This window comes from Triticum aestivum, chromosome 1B (assembly GCF_018294505.1).
Source record: "Triticum aestivum cultivar Chinese Spring chromosome 1B, IWGSC CS RefSeq v2.1, whole genome shotgun sequence".
NCBI lineage: Eukaryota > Viridiplantae > Streptophyta > Magnoliopsida > Poales > Poaceae > Triticum > Triticum aestivum.
In genome coordinates, this window is record NC_057795.1 from 287144743 (window position 1) to 287168100 (window position 23358).

A 23358-nucleotide genomic window follows, 5' to 3' on the forward strand; every position below is an offset into this window, starting at 1 on the left:
AATAATTTGTTCCTTGGACTGGTTAACAATATCCACGTACTTCAAGTTAAGCGACCGTGCAATCTCCCATTGGACATGCTCCAGACCACACTAAATAACATGCCCAGTTTTCATCATCATCTGGTCCACACAGAGCATAGCACTTGTTTGTCCCTCTACAAATATCGAAGGAAAGGCCACTACCATTACCAAGCTTGTGGCTGCAAGGTTCAGAGTAGCACACCTCCTGAACTGGAAACTTGTTCGATGGAAACATGGGCGGTGTTGAAACCAAATTTCCAAATAGAAGGAATATGTGCTAGGCTGCACGTCCTCTGTTTCCCTTGGCTGGAATACAATTCCGATAGCCCATAAATCAAGCACAGGAACCTGCCTTCCAATCGTACCAATCCGCTGGATATATTCGCAATACAGCCCATTCCAGGCCTCTCAAAGCACACAAGCCTCATCGCAGGAACAACTTGTGAAAAAACTACAGCACGAAAGCTATGGCAACAAGTACCTTCACATGGTTCGGGTTGAAACTGGGAACGGCCGGGACTGATTATTATGCATTCACCGCAACTTGCATCGCTTCCTAGAGTGATCCCCATGTTTTTATCCAACAAACATGCACTATAGATGTGGCAGCCCAGCAAAGCTTCAAAGGAACATTCATCTCCAAATAGCAAAAACTCTAAGGAAAAGGACCAAGCAGGTTCCCACTGGAAATCCTCAAGAACGACTCTTCCAATGGAATATTCAGTTCTGCGTTGATTCAAAAAACCTTTGTAACTGAATCTAACTGACCAAAATAGTGTAACTGGTGGCCATAGAAAAATGTCATCCAACATGGCCTTGGTTTCTCCCTATGTAACTGCAATTATATCTCTAGTTGACATGTCAATCTCGAAACTACTAATGGAGCCCTCCCGATCCACAAGGATGCACTGAATGATAGTAGTACCATGAGCAATAAGGAGCACCACTGATATAACATGTTCTAATAAACTGCATTTGTTCTTATGCTCGTACAGTTGCAGACTCAGAGCCCACACTACTACAAAAGAATTTGTACCCTCCCAATAGAATTGTCGAGATATGCCAATTGATTTCTTCAGCAGAGAAATTCTGAGTGGGATGAAAATAATACCGTGAGGTGGCAGCCATGAAAGCTTTAGTGCTTCCAAACTTACTTCTGCAATAAATTGCCAATATGGTCTCTCTGCTATTATTCCCTTGCTCTGAATCTCACAGGACAAACTCCCAATCACAGTAGGTGCATCTCGCTTCGCTAGTAATAAATCAAGAGTGCCTGCACTAAGAAATTGTGTGGCAAAACAAAAAAGATCTGACCACTTGAATATAGTTGGATTCAGCCGTGCCGTTTGAACTCCAGGAACACTATAAATCACAGTGAGAGGTGCACTCCCTGTAGGTTCCACAGTTTCCAACTCTTGCAATTTCCCTGATAACTGCATAACATACAATGTACCTTGCACATTGAACATTCTAAAAGTTGTGCTCCTCGCTGGAGTCCACGATGTGTGCAGTGACTCCACACCAATTAGCTTGTGCTCCATGATTGATTTAGCTGGGCGAAGGGCCGCAGTTTTGACCTGGTTGGTAGTTACAGGGAACTCACAACTATTGATGACATGAAGCACACATGGCATGTTGGCATCTTGTACTGAATGTTCATATTCCCTGGAGTGGTCCTGCTGCTCAGTCATGACCACAGGGCCGTCATACAGAACTTCTGTCGAACACTTGGGCGGCGTTCTGACAAGCTTGAGGACATCAGATGGTTTAAGGTCAAGGCAGCAGAGCTCGGGAACGACATCGACGATGACCTTTGACGAAGCTGATGTTGCGGCTGGAGCTGTCACTGACATGGTGACGGTGCGGCTTGGGCATTGCATCGGTGCGGCTTGGGCATTGCATCGAACATGTGGTCGGCGTACAGGGAGCGAGGACATTGGTGACTTTGTTCTCAATTGCCTGGCGCGGTGCTGCATCTTCCCGCTGCTGTTGATGCTGCTGCGTGGAGGCTGATGCCGATTTCTGAGCAGAGATCACCATGGAGGCATAAGGAACAGAGGAGTTGTCGTCCACCACAGACGTAATTGGGGGCAATGTGGTCATTGGCGCAAGGTCGAGGCACTCGTGGTGCCTCGTGGGCACAGCCTGTAGCGTTGTTGCAACGGCAGCCGACACCTCCGATGCTACCGCTGCCAACACCTCCTGCTTGTCCTGGTCCATCCACTCGGCAAGGCGTCGCTGCTGCGGGTCCTCCACCGACGTGAGCGCTCGATCACGGCGGGCAGCCCAAGCTGATCCCCGTGACATGGCTGGAGATCGATTACGATGGGGAAATTTTGTGTGGATTTTGCGTGGAGGAATCGATTGGCTCTGAATACCAATTGTTAGCAGCACTCTTCTCACGGAGATCTATTCCTTATCAATTTGAATACAAGCCATGGATTCACCAAGGTCTAGCCATTACAGGGGAGGAGAGGAACACGAGAGGAAGAAGATACATAAGCAGAGGAGGCCGAAGCCGTCCAATTCCTAGCCAAGTTGTACGTAACTCTATCCCTTGTATTTTTTAGGGGTTACCACCACTTTATTAATCAGGAATCAATAACATCTGGTACAGCTAAAACATCTGGCGTGGTGGACAACCAAAGATAACGACCAGCAGGCAAAGAGACTGAGGCCCTAGGAAGATCGTGAGCTTCAGAGTTTGCTTCTCCTGCCTCATGGATTACTTCTGTTTCTACAAAATTCAGCATTCTCTTCCCAATTTCTCCAATGATGGTGGACGAAACTCCCATAAACTTACTCTTCAGGTGACGGACAATAGCTAAACAGTCTGTAGCAATTCTGAGCCGAGTTAAGTGAAGATCCTCCACCAAGGAAAAGGCCTCACAGCATGTGTGTGCTTCCAAGCTCTCAGGGTCAACGAGCCCCTCAAACACCAATACTGACCCTCCAAGATACTTGCCATGGTTGTCGCGGCAAATGGTCACACTCACTCCGAAGTTTGCATTTTTTGAGACAGCAGCATCGACGTTAAACTTTGCCACTCCCAGAGGTCCCTTCAGCCATCTCTTCAGTACTGTCCGAGATACGCTGTCTCTGATAGGCTTAGTCTTTTGCTTTGCCGGCACTAAGTCCAATTCAGCGATGTAGTTCTGAACAAAGTTGAAAGTCGATAGTGGACTCTGAAAGATCTCCTCATGTTTTGCTTTTCTCCTCGCCCACCAAATGGCCCAAAGCGTCACTAGGATCGTTTTGAATTCTTGCTCGCTGACTGAATCTTGCATCACTGCGAGCCATAGCCTTGCATCTTCATGTTCAGATGCTATCATATGTTCCACTAGGGCCTCATCTAGCAGGGCCCAGACACACTTGGACATACGACAATCTAGCAAAGCATGTCGCCATGAATCCCGGGTTGAGTTGCATAGAAAACATGTATCATCATCTGATATATGTCGGTGCTTCAATGTTTCACCTATAGGAATAGAATTCTTGGCAAGTCTCCAAGCAAAGTTTCTGATATGGCCTGGAACATTGGCTTTCCAGAGCTTCTGCCACTGTTTTTGAGTTGCTCTAGTATTAGAATTACTTTCTCAATTCTCCAACCAATCTTCTCTTATCTTTTTTGTGTCCACAAGCATGCGGTAAGCTGAACGAACCAAAAATACCCCAGATTTTTCATACTGCCAAGCCCACTGGTCACAAGTCGATGACGTGCTCAGGGGAATGTTAAGAACAGAATCTGCATCAACCCGGTTCATATGCCGAAAAACAACAGCTCGATTCCATGTTCGCGATGGACCCTCAATCAATTCTGAAACAAACCCTGGTTGATCATCGGATATTGGGTGCAGAGCTCGAAGCAGATTATCTCTTGGAATCCAATTATGGTTCCATACCAGGGTGGATTCCCCATCACCAATACGCCGGATTAGTCCCTGCTTGAGAACATCCAACCCTGCATGCACTACCCGCCAAATTTGTGAAGGCTGCTTTCCCAACTCTGCATTCAATAGATCAACCATAGGGAAATATTTTGCTTTAAGTATTCTAGCACTGAGTGAGCATGCGTCTTGTAAAGTCCGCCATCCTTGCTTTGCCTACATGGCTAAATTGAACATTTCGGTATCCCTAAAGCCAAGCCCCCCCATGTACTTAGGCATGGTGAGTTCCTCCCATGATACCCATGCAGTCTTCCTCTTGCCCTCTTTACTGCCCCAAATTTTTTTCTAAGCATAGTATTCACTTGATTGCATAACCCTCGGGGAAGAAGGAAACATGACATTGAGAAGGTTGGAATAGCCTGAGCCACGAACTTCATCAAAATCTCCTTCCCTGATGACGCCATGCATCGCTCAATCCACCTCTCGACCTTAGACCACAGTCTGTCTTTTATGTACTTGAAGCATCCATTCTTACTATTGCCCACATCTGACGGTAATCCCAGATACCGTTCATTCAAAGATTCATTGGGAACAGTAAGTATTAATTTTATAGTGTTTCTTCTATACTTAGGACAACCTTTACCGAAGAAAATAAATGACTTTGCCAAGTTAACTTTCTGACCGGACGCATCACAATATTGTTGCACCGTATCTTTGATAATTGTTGCTGCTTCTTCATTCGCTTTAAACATTAGTAAACTGTCGTCAGCAAACAATAAGTGATTTACTGGAGGTGCAGAGGCTGCAACAACTACACCCTGCACATTCTCATTTGTACCTTTAGACTTGAGCAAACACGAGAATCCTTTGGCAGCCAACAAAAATAAATATGGTGAAATTGGGTCACCTTGACGATCCCCCTCGTAGGTCTGAACTCCTCCTGCCTGCTTCCATTTAACAATACTGAAAAGGACACTGTGGTCACACATTGCATTACCTTTTTAACCCAGGAAGGATGCAAACCAATCTTAATCCTTACAGCTTCAAGATAATTCCACTCAACTCTATTGTACGCCTTCATCATATCCAACTTCAAAGCACAATGGGAATTGTTCTTGCTTCTAGACTTCTTCATAAAATGGAGGCACTCATATGCAGCTATGACATTATCAGTAATGAGCCTACCAGGGACGAACGCCGACTGCTCTTGGGATATTATCTCCGGTAGAATCTTTTTCAGTCGGTTAGAATGTACGTTGGATATAATCTTAAAGATTACATTGCACAAACTAATTGGACAGAATTGGGTTAAAGAGGTTGGATTTTGTGCCTTAGGGATAAGAACGATGAACGTTTTATTAATAACCTCCAGAGAATCCAAGCCATTGAGAACACGCAGCACCATCTCTATCACCTCGTCACCACACACACCCTAGTTTCTCTGAAAGAAATGCGCCGAGAACCCATCAGGACCCGGTGATTTTGTGGGATACATTTGAAACAAGGCCTCCTTCACCTCACTGGCTTTGTACGAAGAACATAACATATCATTCATTTGTGGTGTGACTTTACAAGGAATATGTGATAGCACCTCTTCCATCCCTATTGTGCCCTCGACAGTGTACAAGTTTTTATAAAAATGTGACACCATCTGTCCCAGCTCAGCTTCATCATTACACAACGTACCATCTTCTCTTTTCAGTTCATTATTCGGTTCCTTCTAGCTCTCATAGAAGCTTTTTGGTGGAAGAACTTGGTATTGCCGTCACCTTCCGCTAGCCATTGGATGCGTCAGCATTGCCGCCACTTTACCTCCTCTTGGTAATTAAGTTCTACTATCCGGTTCTGCACTTTAATTTCCTCGTAGGAAGGCCCTTGGAGATTTGTCTCAGCTCGCATCTCCTCTAACCTCTTTTTCAAACTCCTTAGTTCAGTCCGAACCTGACCAAACGTGTTCCTGCCCCAGACTGCCAGTGAGGTTGCCAAGGCTCGCAGTTTTGCACTTGTAGCCTAAAGAGATTTGGCCTTCCCCAGCGACTCCCAGACTCGCTCAATCATAGGGAAATATTCATCGTGTGCTTCCCACATCTGCTCATACCTGAAGGGTCTATCAAGTGCAATTCGTCTATTCGCTGCCTCCAAATCATTGAACAAAATGATGGGCGAGTGATCAGACTTCGCAGCTGTGAGGTGCCGAACAGAAGCAAATGGGAACATAGAACTCCAACTGGCCGTCGCTAGTGCCCTGTCCAATCTGACTCTACAGAACTGGCCACCCGCCACTTTTTTCTCGAACGTCCAGTCCACTCCAATATAGCCAAGATCACATAGCCCGCAAAGGTCCACTGCTTCCCTAAACCCTGCCATTTGAGTAGCGTCCCTTTCATTCGGCCCTAGCTGCTCTTCCTTCCTTAGTACTTACTTACTTACGAAGCCTTTTATCCCAAACAAGTTGGGGTAGGCTAGATATGAAACCCTTTCACGAGGACTTCCCAGGAGGTCACCCATCCTAGTACTACTCTCGCCCAAATGGGTTTCATACCCAAAAGACTGGCTAGTTTTTACGTTGGCTCGCCAAGCCTATCACAACTCTTAGATATGAAACCCTTTCACGAGGACTTCTAGGAGGTCACCCATCCTAGTACTATTCTCGCTCAAATGGGTTTCATACCTATGGGACTGGCTAGTTTTTACGTTGGCTCGCCAAGCCTATCACAACCCTCCTCCTTTACCCGGGCTTGGGACCGGCTATGCCTAGAAGACATAGGCGGAGTTTCTTCCTTCCTTAGTATCTCATTAAAATCACCGATACAAGCCCACGGGAGGGTAGATTCACCCCTCAAGAAAGACATCATATCCCACGTGTTTTGTCTTAGGTGTCTATGTGCCTCTCCATAAAAGCATCTAAATCTTCACTCCTTGCTGATATCTGAAACCACCATATCTATATGATACTTCGAGAAATTCAGTAGCCTCATACTAACCGGGCTCTTCCAAAAAATAGCAAGACCGCCACTTCTTCCGCTACTACCAACTGCATAGCCTCCTTCATACCCCAGAACCCTCATCAGGCCTTCAACTCTCTGCTTGGACAATTGAGTTTCAACTAGACAAACCACCTCCGGCGCACACTCCTTGATGAGCTCCTTGAGCTCTCGAACTGTCGAGGGGTCCGCCTATCCCTCGACAATTCCAACATATGATTCTCATTGGGTCTGGCGGCCCTCCTCGGAGGAGGCCGCCTCACTAGTGAATTCCATGTCCTCTCCCTCTTCTCTTAGCTCAAGTCTAAAGGTACAAATGAGAATGTGCTGGGTGTAGTTGTAGTTGCCGTGTTGCCTGGCTACCGAGCAGCCCAAGCCCAGTAGTCGCTAACAGGCCGCCGCACCACGCGTCCATGCGAGAGAGCGCCCTCCCAGGTCTCCTTTCCTCTCCCGTCGCCGTCATCTCCATTGCCACTGCTGGCCGTCACCGTCGCTGGGAGGAGCACCAGATCTGCGCCTCCCTACTCCTCCCCATCGGGACCGGGTAGGAGGTGGATGACCGAGGACCCCGGGGACGACAAGGTGGCCGAGCAGTCCACGACGCCATCGGAGACAGAAAAAGGGGTCCAGCCATCCGCGGCGCCGTCGCCGACGTCCAGAATGGGACGCTCATCATGCTTCTCCACTTTATGGCCGTGTGTAGCTTGCAGAGGCAGATTTCAGCGGTGGCATGGTCGTGCAGCCTCTCCATACCACAACGTCTTTCTCCTCAGGTAACCACGTCTTGATGTTCTACTCCAATTTGCCTGCAACTGTATCATCAATTTAAGTGACTGGATTGTTGTGCATACTATAATGTGCAGGCCGGTTGCTACCTTAAGTAAATTTGTATTGTTTGCAGTTGATAGGATCAAGATTTTGTTCAAAAAGAAAGAGATATAGAGGTTCACTTTCTTGCCCAGGTGAGTGCTCGAGTTGGTAGTGTTTAAAGGATACATAACCTTGGTGGCGTTTCTACTATTTTTCATCTGCTCAAACTGTAAGTATATTCAGATTAATTTTTATTACCGAAAAAGGGTTTCCCCCCACTTTATATTATAAAGCACCAGACACACGATCACAGGGTAACTGCCGGGGCGAACGGCACAACAAGCCCAAAAGGGAAAAATAAGAAATAAAAGCCAACAACGGCAGCTCGGCAAGCACAAATGATCCGCCACCGCTGCGCCCTCCACCTTCGTCCCACCACACGCCATGGCACCGGCCCGCCGCATACCAAGCAGCACCTCCAAGAAGGAATGCGACGCCAACGACGCTGCTGCCCGGACGAGTCCTAGGGTTTCCCCCGGCATACGGAGGGGAGCGGGTGATGGGTAGCGCCGACGCCCTTCAAGAAGGAATGATGGCACCCTCAGGTGTCACCGCGTCGGAGCCGGAAGAACTGGCAAAGATTTCTCCCACATCCCCAAGCACCGCTACCCACTCGAACCGGGGCCATCCAACCATCAAGCCACCCGCAAGCACGCGCCACCACGGTCTTGGACACATCCACGCCGCCCCGCTGCGAACACCACCACGAGGCCAAGGAGGCCGGAAAGAAGCGCCAAGCGACGGGAGGAACCACACCGAAGCCAAGCGGGAGGGAACCACCTCCCCCGCCGACGTGCGGGAGGTCCGAGCCCCCGGCGACGTCGTGGTCGCCGACCGGACGTGGCAGCAGGGCACACCGGGCCACCCCTGGCCCGGCCAGGTCCACAACGGACCCGCAAAGCCCCGCCGGCCATGTTGCAGCAAGCCGGCACCTACGCCGCCCGCTCCCAGCTGTCAACGCCGCTCTCCCGCCTCCTGGAGGCCACGCCGCCGGCCCGTCCCGCCGTTGGCCCGCCCAAATCCAGATGGGGCCCAAAGGGCCCAGATCTGGGCCGAGCGGGCTGGTTCAGGCCGCGCCGCCGCGCTGCCCCGCCGCCAACGGCGACGCCGTCGCCCAGTCGTCCACCCACGCCGCGCCAGGATCTCCGCCGCCACGTCGGACCGCCGCCGCCGAAGAGCACCCCCCGGTGCACACCGCCCCGCGCCGGGGAGCACCGAGAGGGGAAGGGCAGGAGGCCGCCGCCGCCAGCAACCCAGGGGCCAGGCCTGGCCGCGGGTGCCGGCGACGGCGGCGGGGAGGGAGGGAGGGAAGGGGGGGCTCTAGAGGAGGGGGGGCGCCGGAGCGCGGCCGGTCGCCCGCGGGGACGACACGGTCGCGCGAGAGGAGAAGAAAGAAACGGAGGGAGTATACTGCAGGCTGTAAAAACTCGTAAATCATGCTCTTGAGATTATCGCCATGAGTAGTATTTACTGGCATATCATGTTTTAGATGTTTCTCTTCAAGAGATGCTTGCACTTTAGTTAGAGAATTTTATTCCTGCCGAATCAGTAGTATGTGTTAGAATTGTGTACGAGAACAGGGAACAAGTATGGTAGGCAGTGCAACATTTAATTAGCAATTAGACCGAAAGATCATACTCATAGGCAATGATGTTCTTGTCTCATTCTTTATTTATTACCAGATCATATCCATAAAAACGTATTGCTTAATCGAGTCTTGGTTTACTTACATGTTCTGCTTATAAAACCATTATTTTCTGTAACGACCTGCTTCACAATGATGTGGTCCAAACCAAATATCTTTTCTTTTGTTAACAAACATTTGTTATTATGCTTAGCATTATCGGGGTGACCTCTCAGATTTGGAGTTGTACTTCGTTATTATGAATAATGAATATGGTCAACAATCCGAAGAAGAGTTGCTTTCTGCTGGGAGAGTGACGCGTGTGTTACTAATCTCTTATTTAGCGTTGCTCTAGGGTCGGTAGTACCATATGAAAGATCAAACATTTCATTCCTCCTTTTGTTCTGATGCAGATGCTTGCTTATGTGGTTGCAGATCGACTTGCGATATGTTAAGCAAATCACTGTGCCACGCAATGAGCAATTAGAAAAGAGTGTTTCACCAAAGGTGAGGATATTTTTGTTCATCCAGGTTGTATTTAAAATAAGATTTAGCTACAGATAATCATTAGTCAACTATTGTAATTTATTGGCCAAGCGTGTAGTTAGAGTTAATGTGTCAGTGGTAAATAATGCATCATAGAGTTTTTTTTGTTAGTACACATTGTTTTGACGTCTTTAGGAGGTCTGAATATACGAGTTTTTTGTCTCTGATAGATATAGTATGGACCTGCAGCTTGTTGATAATTTGCTCCTTGGGAGGTCTGTTTCCTTCAAGTACAGCTAAAGCAAAGAGACACCAAGTTGTTTACTGCTTGAGATTTTGATTACCAATCTGCAACAATGCACATGCCCTTTGGTATTGCACTCTAAATATTTTCATTGCTCATTTGTTCTCCTGCAGATAGTTTACATCTTAACTGTCTACAACAAAAGGGATCCAAAGCCATCCATGCCATTCCGTATTCCTCTCATCATACACTTGATCATAAAAATCAGCTTATTTTGTTACGGCCCTACCATTTAATCTATCAAACTACTGTTATTGCAATTGGTCTTGAAAGGCCACTAAACTATTACTACATTATTTGGCATTGCTGTATGATTTATTCATTTGGAGGAACTTCTTTTATTGGTGAGAAAAATACTGTGATTCAGTCCCATCCTTTTTACTATGTGATTCGATTTACCAGCACTGGACTTTTTACATGCTGTTATGCATTTATTCAGTCCCATCCTTTTAGATTATCCTTCCACTTTCAGCTGAGATATGATATATCTAAAAGCTCTAATGAGCATGTATAGCTAGCAAGGAATAACTAAAGTCTTTGCAATTTACGTGTTGTTGTGCGTCGATTTAGCCCAATTGTGCAATCAGAATGACTTAGATTCCGCCGTTGTCATAAGCCCGAGGTTCTGATCTTAGACCTGGCCGTTCGACCAGATACTAAGTCAGACAAACTCTGTCTAGTTCTTGAGATTATTTTCTAGCTTTGGATTAAAAATCTGCAAACAGTACTTATGCTTCTTACATTCCTTCCGGCTGTAAAATACACACATTCTTTCTATTTGTTGTAACTTTCTACTAAACTATGTGTGTTGAACAAAGCATGTCATCTTATTTCAGATAAATGATGATGTAGTAATGGATGCCTTCTACACGCTACATGTGTGGTTCCCGAATTGGACCATATATTTCCGCGAAGATCTTCAAGTATGGCATTTGCTTAATTCTCTCACATCTGCCATTTAAAGTTCCTCTCTTTGCTTCTAATCAATCTGTGTAGATACTACTCCCTCCGTTCCTAAATATAAGTCTTTTAGAAATTTCAATGAGGACTACATACGGATGTATATAAACATATTTTAGAGTGTAGATTCACTCATTTTACTCTGTATGTAGTCTATGTTGAGATCTCTAAAAAAAACTTGCATTTAAGAACAGAGGAAGTACTTTCATAGGTTTTTATGCAACAACAGAATTAACAGTTGTTTGCTCTGTTTACATTTGATGTCGGTTTCTTTCATCTATATATGTCACTCACCTAGCTATTAGCATTATGTGTTACAACAACCTACATGACCTGAATTTTGGTAGGGCTAAGGTGACAAAAGTCTGAGAAAGTGGAAGCTGGAATATTGTCTGGTGTCGTGTAGGTTTACATTTCCAGCTCATTGGCTAAATAAAATGGTGTCCGAAGTAGTTTATCTATTGCTTGGAGAAATACTTCTTGCTTCCCTTGATTTGAGAAATAGTTATGTGGCGGCTCAAGAAGGGGGATAGTATGTTGGTGGCCTCAGTTCTGTAACATAGAAGTTTGGCCTGCTGCTTTTCATCTCCAGTGGTCCACTGTTTCTCCGGTTTTATAAAAAGGAAAATATTGTTCTTTTGTAGCTCGGTAGTACTTATAACCTTACATGATGCTGATTCTTAAATTGCCTAATTAAAAAGCAACGCTTAATTGGAGATGGTTATGCTTTGCCACTCTGCAGTAATATATCTGATTTAATTTTCCATATCCTGTTCATGACAAAGATGTGTCTGTGTGTGGGCATGTGTGTGCCATTGAATCAGGATTTAAAGTTCGGGTGTCCTCAGATTTAGTTACATGCATATCTTCCACTACCTGATCTTTCCACCATAGAAATTTGTGCTCGTCCTCTATCTGAAAGATCAAACATTTACTCCCTCCTATTCTAATGCCGATACTTTGCTTGCAGATCGACTTGCGATGTTGGGCAGATCACAACATTAAAAGACGAGCATTTAGAGAAGTGTGTGCTCGCCAAGGACCCAATGGGTTTCTTAAGAGCTGGTTGCACATCGTTGCTGTTAGATGCACCCAACAGGTATACATGAGGTCTGTCCCTGGTTTTACCTTGGTCTTGTAGTCGGCAAATCTAACTTTTTGAATGTTCAAGGTCGGGGTTCTGCACTAAATAGTACCAGCTTGCTGCCTTTGTCGACTTGAATTACATTTAGTTTGTCTTTCATCCATCCATATCTTTGAGATTTGAGACCAGGGTGCACATCACAAGTATGTCAACCATGATGTCAGGAGCCCCTTAATCTTCCCTTCCTTTTGGTTGTGATCCGATCGTCCGTTTCTTCTTTGATAGCCTTTAATACTTCAATTGAGATATTAATATTTGCAGTTCATGAGTTCTACATTAATCGTCTGATGGATTGTAAATGGAAGAAACTACATGTATGTTTTAATCTTTTTTCTCCCACTGGTTTTCTTATGAAACTGGAGAGCTTGATGAATGTTGTGGACATGTTCTACCAGACATTTTCCATGTACATATTGAGTCCAGATTGTTGTTTTTTGTGACCCTTTGGTTGAAGGATCCACATGTGTTTTGTCTAAAGATTATTGTTTTCTCCAGGAAAATTGTTTTTTCTTCACTTCTTGGGCCAGCATTACTCGACGAGGAACCTAATCCATTCTTGGCGAAGGAAATCCGAAGACTCCGGCAGATAACATATTTGTTGGCATTGACTCCTGTCATTATTGCAACTATTTTAGGCTGCTACCCGATTGTCACTGGCCATTTTTATAGAAACGCCTTGCTTTCGCTATTTTGTACTGTTCGGCTGCCCCTTAATGCGCTACTCAGGCTTCGGCCTTTTTTTATATAAATGACTTGCTCTTACTATTATGAACGGTCTTTCGACCTGCAGAATGTATTCCTTTCTATATAAATGATCTAATCCTTATCTATCAAACTGCGTTGCTTTTGGTATATTTTTAGTGTATAACATATGCATCAACTATACCTTGCTTTTGGTACATTATTGATGTATACTGGAGTTTTAGATGCTGGACCACAGTGCTGAACCGGCTACCGCGTGCTTTGAAAGAATTGTAGTGGCATTTTCCAAAGTGTAAAATTGCAATGGCATTTTTCCAATTGATGAAAGTTTTAGTGGCATATATCCAATTAACCCAATTCTATAAAAGGTTGTCTAAACTTTATGCTATGTACAAATACTGGACACAATTGAGGGGCTAAACTTGAGTGGCTGGTGGTACAGATACTGCAACAATTATAATACTAGATGACCCGTTGCGCCAATGGCGCAAAGGCCGAGAGCAAACCAAGCTTTCAAACCGATATCCTTTAAAGATAAGGAAATAATTCATACATAGCGCTGTATATTGCATTGATGGTAAGTTCATAGGCTAAAAGAAAGTCATGAAACCAGTTTAGATGCATCATGTAGATTGCCAGCTTCTCTGGTAACTAAGATTGCATTTCACCGTCCTTATAATTAACTTTTTTGCTTCTTGTTTTCCATGCTGCTTCTGCAGAATAAAACTGACAACAAATGAATAGGAAAACCGATCATAGTTGCACACAAACATTTGGGGGGGGGGGGGGGGGGGGGGCTTTGTAAGGTGACTATTGTTCCATCTAATAAGCAATTTCCCAAGAAAGAGCATCATCTTTCTCTCAAAAAAATTTTAAAAAGGTAAAAAAAGACACTGCAGCCGCATTAGCCTTCAAGCAACACAGACAGATGAAAAGAAAATGTGCGTCTTCCAAGCATATGGATAATAAGAAAATCAACTTCCTCTCTCACCTTTGGAGTTAGCTACTGAAAAACTGAAGGACCACAATAAATCACTGGAAAGTAGCATTTCACTGTGATTATCTTTTTTCTCAAGGATTTCTGCACACCTATCCCAGGTTACACTTCCTTGCTGATGGTTTATTCTTGCCTAAAGTTGGTTGTTGAATACATTTTATATATAAAAAAGAGGCACTCCTACTGTATCTCCCTCAATTGTCAAAGCAAAACTGAATCCTTGCACGCCTCATGTTGTCCAAATTCTCCATTTAGGCACACACTACATTTAGGGGCCCTTCTTAAATTATATAGAGTTCTAGGAACATGTGCTACAATTAAATATCCAGACAATCAAACGCTGATTTGATAACACAAGAGACTTTAGCATGCAACATTTTAGAAAACAGAAACAATGGTTATTATTGGTATTAATAATAAAAGGAATCATACAAAGTATGCCGAGTGCTGAGAAAAACAACTTCTGCTCATGTGTGAGTCAATATGCAACTCTAATTTCACTGTGGGTCGAGGATTGTTCTTCAGACAATAAAGAGTCAGTGTCCAATACTGATTATTGCCGCATAAGCTTTAAAAATAATTGCAGATGCAGAAGCTATAAAATTAACTATAGATACTTCAAGCTTCTACTCATGTGATGAGTCAATATGCAACTCTAATTTCACTTTGGGTCGAGGATATTTGCCAAACTTTTGAAACTCTTGTCATAAATTCATAGTTTATCTCTTTACATAAATACTGAATTAACATTCTTTACATAAGACAGCGTGGAATTACCTTTACAAAGCTTCTCCGGGATGAGATAGAGCTGATAAAGAAGAGTGATAATTAGTTAGTGCATGCATCAGATGTTCTTTGTAAGAGATTATTTCATCTCGCATCATGAGGTAACGGGGACGGCTTGTTCCCTATGTGTGATATGTTAACCATATCGTTAAGATGATACCATCAAGAAGAAACAACTACATGTAACATTTCAGTAACATTACCTTGATATCAGCATGGCTATATGAGAAGAATTGGATGGCAGATTTGCTGAGAGGGGGGAGGGATACTGCATTATCTACTTGTACAGCTTGAGTGGGGATCATTGAATTCAAACGATCATGGTCAATAGCTCCTTCTCAATAGGGCTCATTCTACATAAATGAATACATCTTAAATAAATCAATAAACTTGACAAAAACACAACTCTTATTGTGAGCAACATCATAATTATGCAAGATGAGAAAGAATAGGCAGGCGAATTGGTATATATCTTAAGAGGAAACTAAAAAACCTGTCTGCTTTAGAAATGGAATAGATGTGTCTATGATCTGTCTACCAGTGCTACATAATACTCACGCACCCCTAGGTTGTGCTCATGTTTAATGTTAGTGGTGCTTTATATGGCCTACGATCTGTCTACCAGTGCACCCCTAGGTTGCACCCATGACACAAGAAGCCGATTAGAACCAAGAATTTTGTAGGTAACGCCACCCAGTTAAGCATTCTTCGTATTTTATAACTACAAAAGAAATACTTGCATTTCACGAAAACAGAATCAAATTTGCTTGAGTCGATAGGTTTGCAAATATCCTTGAGAAGAAACAATCTGAATAGTTGACCGGTAACTGCCAAACCTATACTGAACATGAAAGCAATAACCATACAATACCTAAATGAAAATCAACAAAGATGTCTTGTTGTCGAACGGTATTGCCATGGTATTTCCATGGATGAGCTCATGAGAATGGTATTGCCATGGATGAGCACAAAGAAGCAATGGCGGAAGGTGATCACATTAAAGATACTGTGTCAGGAAAACAGCGACAAAAGAAATCTGGACGTGGCCAACCAACGCACTGTAGTTATAGTTATGGCCACTGAAAACAGGAGACCTGGTAGGCCAAGCTAGATTTCAGATTAATTGCATAAGAATAAGATAGCACATAGGAATGATTGCTATTTCTTGTAAAATAGATCATCGAATTAACCACTACATTAAAAAGTAAGAAGTGGCTTTACAGATCTATTATTGTTCAAACAGATTATCAACTACTGTAGAAAAAACCAACAATTGACCTGAACATTCTTTGTTCTTTTTGAGTTGATGTCAAGCTGGCCATAAAAAGGGACACATAAAAATGCCGAGAAAAGTGAAAACAAAAGCAAAAACTGTATGTGAATAAGTGGAGTAGGCAGTAGATAGATGTAGCATTTCCATGAAATTGGACCTAGTACCTTGTGGGCGGCCCTTCGCCATTCAAGGCATGACCAGACATGGACTATAATCCAATTAATTCTTGCCAGATCCTAAAATGTGGGATTATGTCACATTGCGGAAATAAATCACATCACGAAGCAATTAGCAATTTAAGTGATCCAGATAATCATGGAACAATGAGCAATATTTCATCTATTAAAGAAAAAGGATAGGGAAAGAGAAAAATATACAAGTTGGTCCAAGATTTTTCTATGGAATGGTGTAGCTAACAAATATATGGAACTAAATCACCACCTCCTGCTACTTGGCATCAAACCATAGAATTATTTGTGGTGCTAATAAGCGGAATAAAATCACCCTCGCACTCTCATTGCCATCAAACCACATAATTCTTTGTGGTGCAACACATGATGACTGAGGAAGGAGACCACCGACGCCATGTCAGGGTGCACCCAGATGGGATTGAGTCGATGGGCTACGCCACTACCACGTTCTTGGGTCTGGGTACAACCAAGAAGCAAAAGAAGGGAATGAGCATGAGAGGGGATAGATACCTTAGCGACAAGCAGCTGCGACTGGACCTCGAAGTCAACAGTCAAGAGCATGATGGAATGCGACCACAATCACCTGGTCCATCAATCTCCACAATCCTTGCTGCTTCAGGACACCACAGCCATCAGAATAAAATCTGGCTCAGTCAAATCCGGAAATAAACAACAAAAGAGGCAATTCAAAGGTATATAATGCCTACATCTATATACAGAGGTTAACTTCAGAATGATGTTCAAACCTTTTAATATATTTACCATTAAACACTTATAAGTTACAAATATATATATTTGCTAAACACAATGATTTCATTTGATTTGTCCTTCTATGGTTATTTCCCTTAGTTTGGTTGCGTGAAAAACAAACAACTAACGGCAATGGCATTTTTAGAGAAATCATTGGTTGAGAAAATTCGTGAGTCAGGAAAAAAAATAAGACGCATAATGGAGCACTTGTATTTGCTTTAGTGGAGTGTGGAGAGGTTGGAGTATAGACATCATGGCAATAAGGAACTTCAATAGGTACCTTTTTTTTGCAAGGCTAGTTATCAAGTGATGCTCTGGCTACTGCCCTCCAGTGTGCCTCCTTGTACAAAACTTAAATCACCATCTGCTGCAGTACACATGAAGCGTTCAGCCCGAGTTGTGTAAGGAGCGTACTGCCACATTGTCCCCATAATCCATTGACAAAGGAAAGCAAGGTGACGTACCACATATTCATGGTCCAGGAAAGAACTTACCCACCCAACGTCATGAGCCCCACCTGTCATCCATAGCAAAGCAAGCATAGAAGCAAATAAGAGATAACGGCTAACCGTTAGCCAGTGCTGTAAAAAGAACAAATGCCAGACAATGGTGCAACGTAGAGCACAACGCGCGGCAGATGCTCCAGGAATTGTTCAGCTTAGCATCATGGATTCATGATTCAAATAACTACCAAAATGTCAACATAAGTCATTATGTTATAGTTTCAGGACAAAGGATCACAAGATAGTTCAACCATTAATGTGATTCAGGTTCAGCCTACCACAAGATCAGAGAAGTTAATCTTCGTCCGCATTGGTTTCATCGGCTGCACCGTTCTGCTCCTGCGGCCCTGCATCTTTATCCAATTTCCCCCGTTTTGCTCCAAGCTGCATTTTTACTTCTGAAGATTGCAGAAAGGGTTGAGTGCAATGGAATAAAGCTGAGTGTTCTTCTTATATTGATTGTGTCTAAATACAAAAGCTATTCGCTACAAGCAAATGGAATCCCAAATTCACGCAATCCCTCGTTTGTAAGGACATAGAGAGCTAATAAAATTCCATTGTTATTTATTTAGCTCCCATTTTATAACGATTGCGACTATATACAATAGCTATTTGGTACAGGCAAAGGAATGCCCAAAATTATGCAAACCCTTGTTCATAAGGATATAGAGAGCCAAAAAATTCTGTTGTTGTTAACAACTTGTATTTATTAGCCATACCCGCGCGGCGGCACGCCGCGCCCCGTCGATACGTCATGTGTATATGTTGGAATTTTGCAATCGAAGAACAATAACACATTATAGTTTTCTCTAACATATATTGACCGAAAAGCTTCCGCTATTCAGCTTAGTTACTATATAAATTCAATGCATTATTAAACACTATTGGTTACTGAGAAAAAAAAATGAAAGAAGAACCATCCATTAGCTCCCAAAGGTGTAGCAGACCATCGCTTAAAACAATTTGATTTTGTAGGAACCTCTCCTGGCGCAACATCAATTTTCCTTGATACTTGCAATAGAATATTTAGCAAAGAGCAGGCATTATATAATAAAGCTAACTCGGTAAGGCGACAACTCTATACATATGAGCCAGATGGATGATTGTACAACCGAAAGGGATAGAAACTTCATTAATTATATTCATGATGCATGGCTGAATACTTGTCTACATCACACCTCCACAAAAATGGAAGAGTAAGTATTCCAAAAGTACGACGTATACGTTACATGACAATTGACATATATATCAGCTATTCAAAATCCAATGAATTTTCCCGGAAGAACTTAGCTAACTTGACTATCCATTCTTTAATCAATAGCCACAAAGCAACATATTTCATAACCACAGGAAGCAGGAGCCGACATCCTCAGCCAGAGTTGGGTGTACTTGCGGGCGACCTCACCGTCACCAGCCCATCTGCAGGTATGCTAGCTCCACCTCTTCTCTTCTTTGTTGCAAATGCAAAAAGGAGAGCCTCAAATATGGAAGAGCAGCCAATGAGATACAAATTAATTTAGTTTTATTTCCACAATGCCAATGAATTAATAAAACTAATTGATAAATTCATGAAGAAGAAACAATTTATAAAATTAGCTCGGCTGATATAAATATAAACTCATGTGGCACTTAGATGCATCTCCATAGGGTAAGTTTTTCTCCCGACATTTACAGTTGGCACCTACATTCTTGCATTATTACTGAAAATAATATTTAGAGCACATGACATCCTACTAAAAAAATCAATACTTCAACATAACATGCATAGTCACTACCTAATACTCAATCCAACGAACTACGAAGAACATCAATTATGAATTTAGGTGGCACACTGCCATTTCTGTACTACCACAACACTTCTTTGGAATCCTCACTTAGGTGCCCACAAACCAGGGCAACTCATTTATGCACCATATAATACCCTTCTTTTTGAACTGAACTGTAAGATTTTTTAAATAAAGAGAAATGGTAAATTTTATCAAATTTCATTGAAATAGTGCCCAGAAGGATCTTAGAACTGACATGTGTTGGGCGATGACCCTCCCCGCTTGGTGTCCTTGTCCGTCTTGGCACATCTGTGAAAGAAATCATAGAATTGACTTCATATAGTGCAAAAGGTTTCAGAAAGATAGTGCCAAAACCTAAGCTATACAAACTGAATCTGCACCGGCTAAAAAAATGTCCGATTGTTTGGATAGAGTTGTCTTCACAAGGAGTCTTGCCGATTAGACCTTCCACCTCTTATTTAATGACATTCTTCATGTGCAGTCCAATGGATTGTGGGTGAATATACTTATAAGCTAACATGTCTACCTCAGACATAATTCTTTCTCTGTATCATCATCAGGTTCAGGTTCTGCAAAAATGTTCAAACACATACATTCATTCTCACGAAATCTCAAATTTGGGGTTTCCAAACAACTATTGTAGACTGTAGTGCTCTTACAAAATAGATAAAGTAAAAAAGTTCTTGCATAGACCGAGGTAGGCACTCCTTCAGGCCACATTAGTTTTGAGGACTGCAAACTGCAAATCGCTTGCATGCAGCTCTAATCTTGGTTGCATTTTGAGGGCCAATTCTAACGGTATCAGGTTGTCAGCACCTGCAACATCCCAAGGGATCGAAATACCAATTTCTGTAAATCATGCCACACCATTAAACATCAATGTTAAATTTACATATCAGTACCGTCAGTAACGAAGACATTAATGAAAACAGAATGTGCCCTATCTAATAAAAGTAAGAAGATCAAAGTAGATCCACATTCTCCCTGCGGTATGGCCTATCTAACAGAAGTACAAAGAGCAAAACAAATCTGTGTTCTCCCTGTATTCCATGATGTGTGTTTTACCTTGTAAGCCACCAGAAAAATATGCAGGCGACCGTGAAAGTAACCCTATGCTTGACAATAAAAATTCCAAGTTTCGAACAGGATATGAAGCAAGAACCCCAAACCTGAATTCATATAGGGTTGGCCACTCATACGAAGAACAAATACAATAATATTGAGTTTCTATACTAATATCAAGGTGGTGGTGATTGACACACAGAGGCCGCAGCCGTCGCGTCGTCGAGCTCAAACGGCATGAGCTCTGCCAGGGACCGCCACTGTGACGCGGATCACACCCACCGTCATCGTCACTTTCTGCCGCCACCTCCTCCTGGTTTGCCACCATTCAGCAATAGAACTCCTATGAAATAAACAATCAGAAACAAAGCAGGGAAGGAGGATTTCTAGGTTGATCTCTAGGCAACAATCAGAACAAAGCACGGAAGGAGGATTTCTAGGCTGATCTCTAGGCCGCAAAAAGAATCATGGGAAAAATCTAGGGTACTCGAGAGCAAGAATTGAATCCAATGGGAGGTTAGCTAGAGACTGGTCAAATGTCCAGATCACGACGGTGGACGACCTGTACCTACACTGCTGCCCGGTGAGGCCGCTGCCCCTGATCACTGTCCCTGCCGTCGTTGCTTCCGCCTTCCAGGACAAACAACGACAGCACGACATCGAGCGGTGAAAAGAAGAAAGAGTGGAAGCGAGGAGGAAGAGCGAGGGAAGGAGAGACCTGAGGTGAGAGCATCGTGTCGCTCCTGTCGTCTTGTGTTGCTTCTGGTCGCTACTCCTTGCGGACTTCCTTTGTACACGAACAACACACTGCGTTGTCGCTGCTCGCCGTGCCCATCGTCGGCCCCACGCACCGTGGTCAGCTCTCACCATCTGAAGTGTCCTCTCCTCCTGGTTCCTTCCCTTTGGCAATCCACGGAATCTTCCGACATGGCCGCACGGCGTGGCGCCCTGCTGAGCCCGCTTCTCGCCGGACACGACTCCACTCTGCCGGGTCCGCCGTTGTTGCGCTGCTCGCTGTGGCGTCGTCCGGCTGCTGCTGCTCCTGATCCCCAGAGCCGATCGAAGCTAGAGCAGGGTATCCTTCATCCGTGCACGTGAAAGCAGGTGGAGTCCCATCCTGGCACGATTGTGGCGAACGACGGGCATGGTTGAAAGATGGGGATGGCATGGGGAAGAGGGCCTTTTATAGGCGGCACGACGGTTGAGCGGCAGCATGTGGGTGGGGCGGTGGAGAAGCGGCAGGCGGCACAGGTCGAGAAACCACGGAGCTTCTCGCGATCCTTCCACAACCATGGAGAGAAGGACACGCGGAGGAAACGGAGAGGAGATGGCGATCTATCCGGGACACACATGCACACCCCGATATATTTGGAAGCGTCCACGAAACCACGCAAAACCAGCGGGCCCAGTCAAATCACATGCACAAAGCGACAACAGAACCAAAAGAATGTCCCGAATCCACGCCGAAATCGCTGCGATCATCAGGAAACTAACCCCTCCACGTACCAAATTAACGCACGCGTCGGCCTCTGGCTGGGCAAACTTTTCAACGTGAAACACGCTGGCCCACACTGACCCAAAATCGCTAAACCCACTAAAGGAATCGCTGCACATGTTAACAAAATTTTGACCGAGAGTCTAGAGCCACCATGTAACTGTACACGGTAGAATCCCAAACTAATACGCGTGTCCCCATCCGATTAGCTAGGAGGTCGCCGTCGAACAAGTGGTTTAACCTCGGGCCAAAAACGCTCCTAGGAATAGAGGCTTGGGTATTTATGCTCCAATATTCTCGCCAACAATCTAAAGGACTGAACCACTGCATCCTTCATTTGCATTGTCACACAAGAGTTATTTATCTATGCATCATCTAAATCCAAAGAACATGTTCTTGATGGACACAACTGAGCAAGAACAGCAGGTTGTAATGGAATGAAAGAGACAAGTAGACAACAGCACCGACCTTCCAATGCATGAATGCAATCCTCAGGGGCTGCACAAACTGGGAACTCAAATCGTTTGCATCTCTCCTTCCTTGCACACAATCATCTGCCCTGCAAATAAGATCACACAGTTACTATCATCATCCCAAAAGTGTCACATCACAGGGAGAAGCCTAATATTGTGCTCTCTGGCGGCTTGTTCCTCAATGCAGATCCTAAACCAGCAGCCCGAACGGATGCCACTAAATTAACACCCCTATTTTCTCTCCTCAAGAAACCCCAAACATTTTACATAAGCATCAAATTCGTCACCCATAATAACCAAAAAATACCAACCCTAATTAATCTAATACATCAAATAAATTAGGATTACTCCCAAGAATCAGAGCAAAAATTGAGTAAGGAAGAACAGAAAATGCAAAGCAAGAGGCACGTACGTGGCTGAGAGGTTGTGGATGAAGATGTAGATGCTCTCGGCGCAGGCATCCATGGCGCCCTTGTCCAGGAGACCTCCGCCCTCCCCCTTTGTAACACCCCAGGAAGTGAGGGAGAGGGAGAGGATCCGGATCGAGTAGGGGAGGAGGGAAAGGCTTGGAGAGGAAGAAGGAGGGGATGGATTGCAGAGGAAGGATTCAGGTTCAGAGTATCAACACACGCGTGATCACCCACGGCCACAGGCGGCCAATTTAACACCACCCACGCACGCCACTTGTCTGGCCAGCTGGCTGGGCCCACCAGCCAGCTCTTAGGCGCACTAACCACAGGTTAGGTGTGACATTCCTCCCTCCTTAAGACGCGTCTTCATCTTCTTCGTCAGTATCTTGTTCGTCCTCCGCTTCCGCCCACAGTGGTGCCGCTGGGAAACGGTTGCGCAGCACGTCGTGGTCCTCCCATGTCGTCGGCGCGGAGTCGCCGGTGCCCCACTGAACCTTGAGCTGCACCACCGGCGCGTCGCCGTGCTTCATCATGCGCCTGTCCAGGATGCGGGTCGGCGTGAGGTTGTCGACGGAGAGGTCTGGCACCTTGGGAAGTTCACCATACACCGGCGTATAGTCGGGGGTGAAGGGCTTCAGCTGCGACACGT

The 23358-nt window shown here is 44.5% G+C and overlaps 1 protein-coding gene and 1 long non-coding RNA gene across 30 annotated transcripts; one reads left to right on the forward strand and one right to left on the reverse strand.

Annotated features, from left to right (window-relative positions):
- The first annotated feature begins 6579 nt into the window (after positions 1 to 6579).
- LOC123119746 (uncharacterized) lies at positions 6580 to 13045 on the forward strand. Of its 24 annotated transcripts, none has more exons than XR_006458904.1 (7): positions 6580 to 7665; positions 7756 to 7854; positions 9822 to 9893; positions 10122 to 10244; positions 11013 to 11099; positions 12107 to 12235; positions 12776 to 13045. XR_006458904.1 is itself a non-coding variant. In XM_044539653.1 (5 exons), exons 1-5 carry the CDS (start codon positions 7448 to 7450, stop codon positions 13026 to 13028), a joined length of 792 nt encoding a protein of 263 aa, XP_044395588.1. In that variant the 5' UTR covers positions 6580 to 7447; the 3' UTR covers positions 13029 to 13045. The 24 variants fall into 24 exon arrangements, 3 of the variants coding, with proteins under 3 accessions (XP_044395588.1, XP_044395602.1, XP_044395597.1); XR_006458907.1 differs by lacking the exon at positions 10122 to 10244 and adding an exon at positions 10290 to 10347; XR_006458900.1 differs by having other exon boundaries at positions 7756 to 9893; positions 10103 to 10244.
- A 372-nt stretch (positions 13046 to 13417) lies between these two features.
- Positions 13418 to 22918, reverse strand: LOC123119802 (uncharacterized). 6 transcript variants are annotated; one of them, XR_006458920.1, is made up of 12 exons: positions 21050 to 21687; positions 20335 to 20674; positions 19929 to 20085; positions 19650 to 19838; positions 19505 to 19557; positions 17444 to 18959; positions 17260 to 17346; positions 16740 to 16839; positions 16203 to 16274; positions 14969 to 15118; positions 14757 to 14887; positions 13418 to 13695 (listed from the first exon to the last, which is right to left on the reverse strand). It is a non-coding gene; the product is annotated as an uncharacterized lncRNA (long non-coding RNA). The 6 variants fall into 6 exon arrangements; XR_006458924.1 differs by lacking the exon at positions 21050 to 21687 and adding exons at positions 22295 to 22380; positions 22712 to 22918 and having other exon boundaries at positions 13421 to 13695; positions 19929 to 20674; XR_006458921.1 differs by lacking the exon at positions 21050 to 21687 and adding exons at positions 22295 to 22385; positions 22712 to 22910 and having other exon boundaries at positions 13421 to 13695; positions 19929 to 20674.
- Positions 22919 to 23358: the final 440 nt, after the last annotated feature.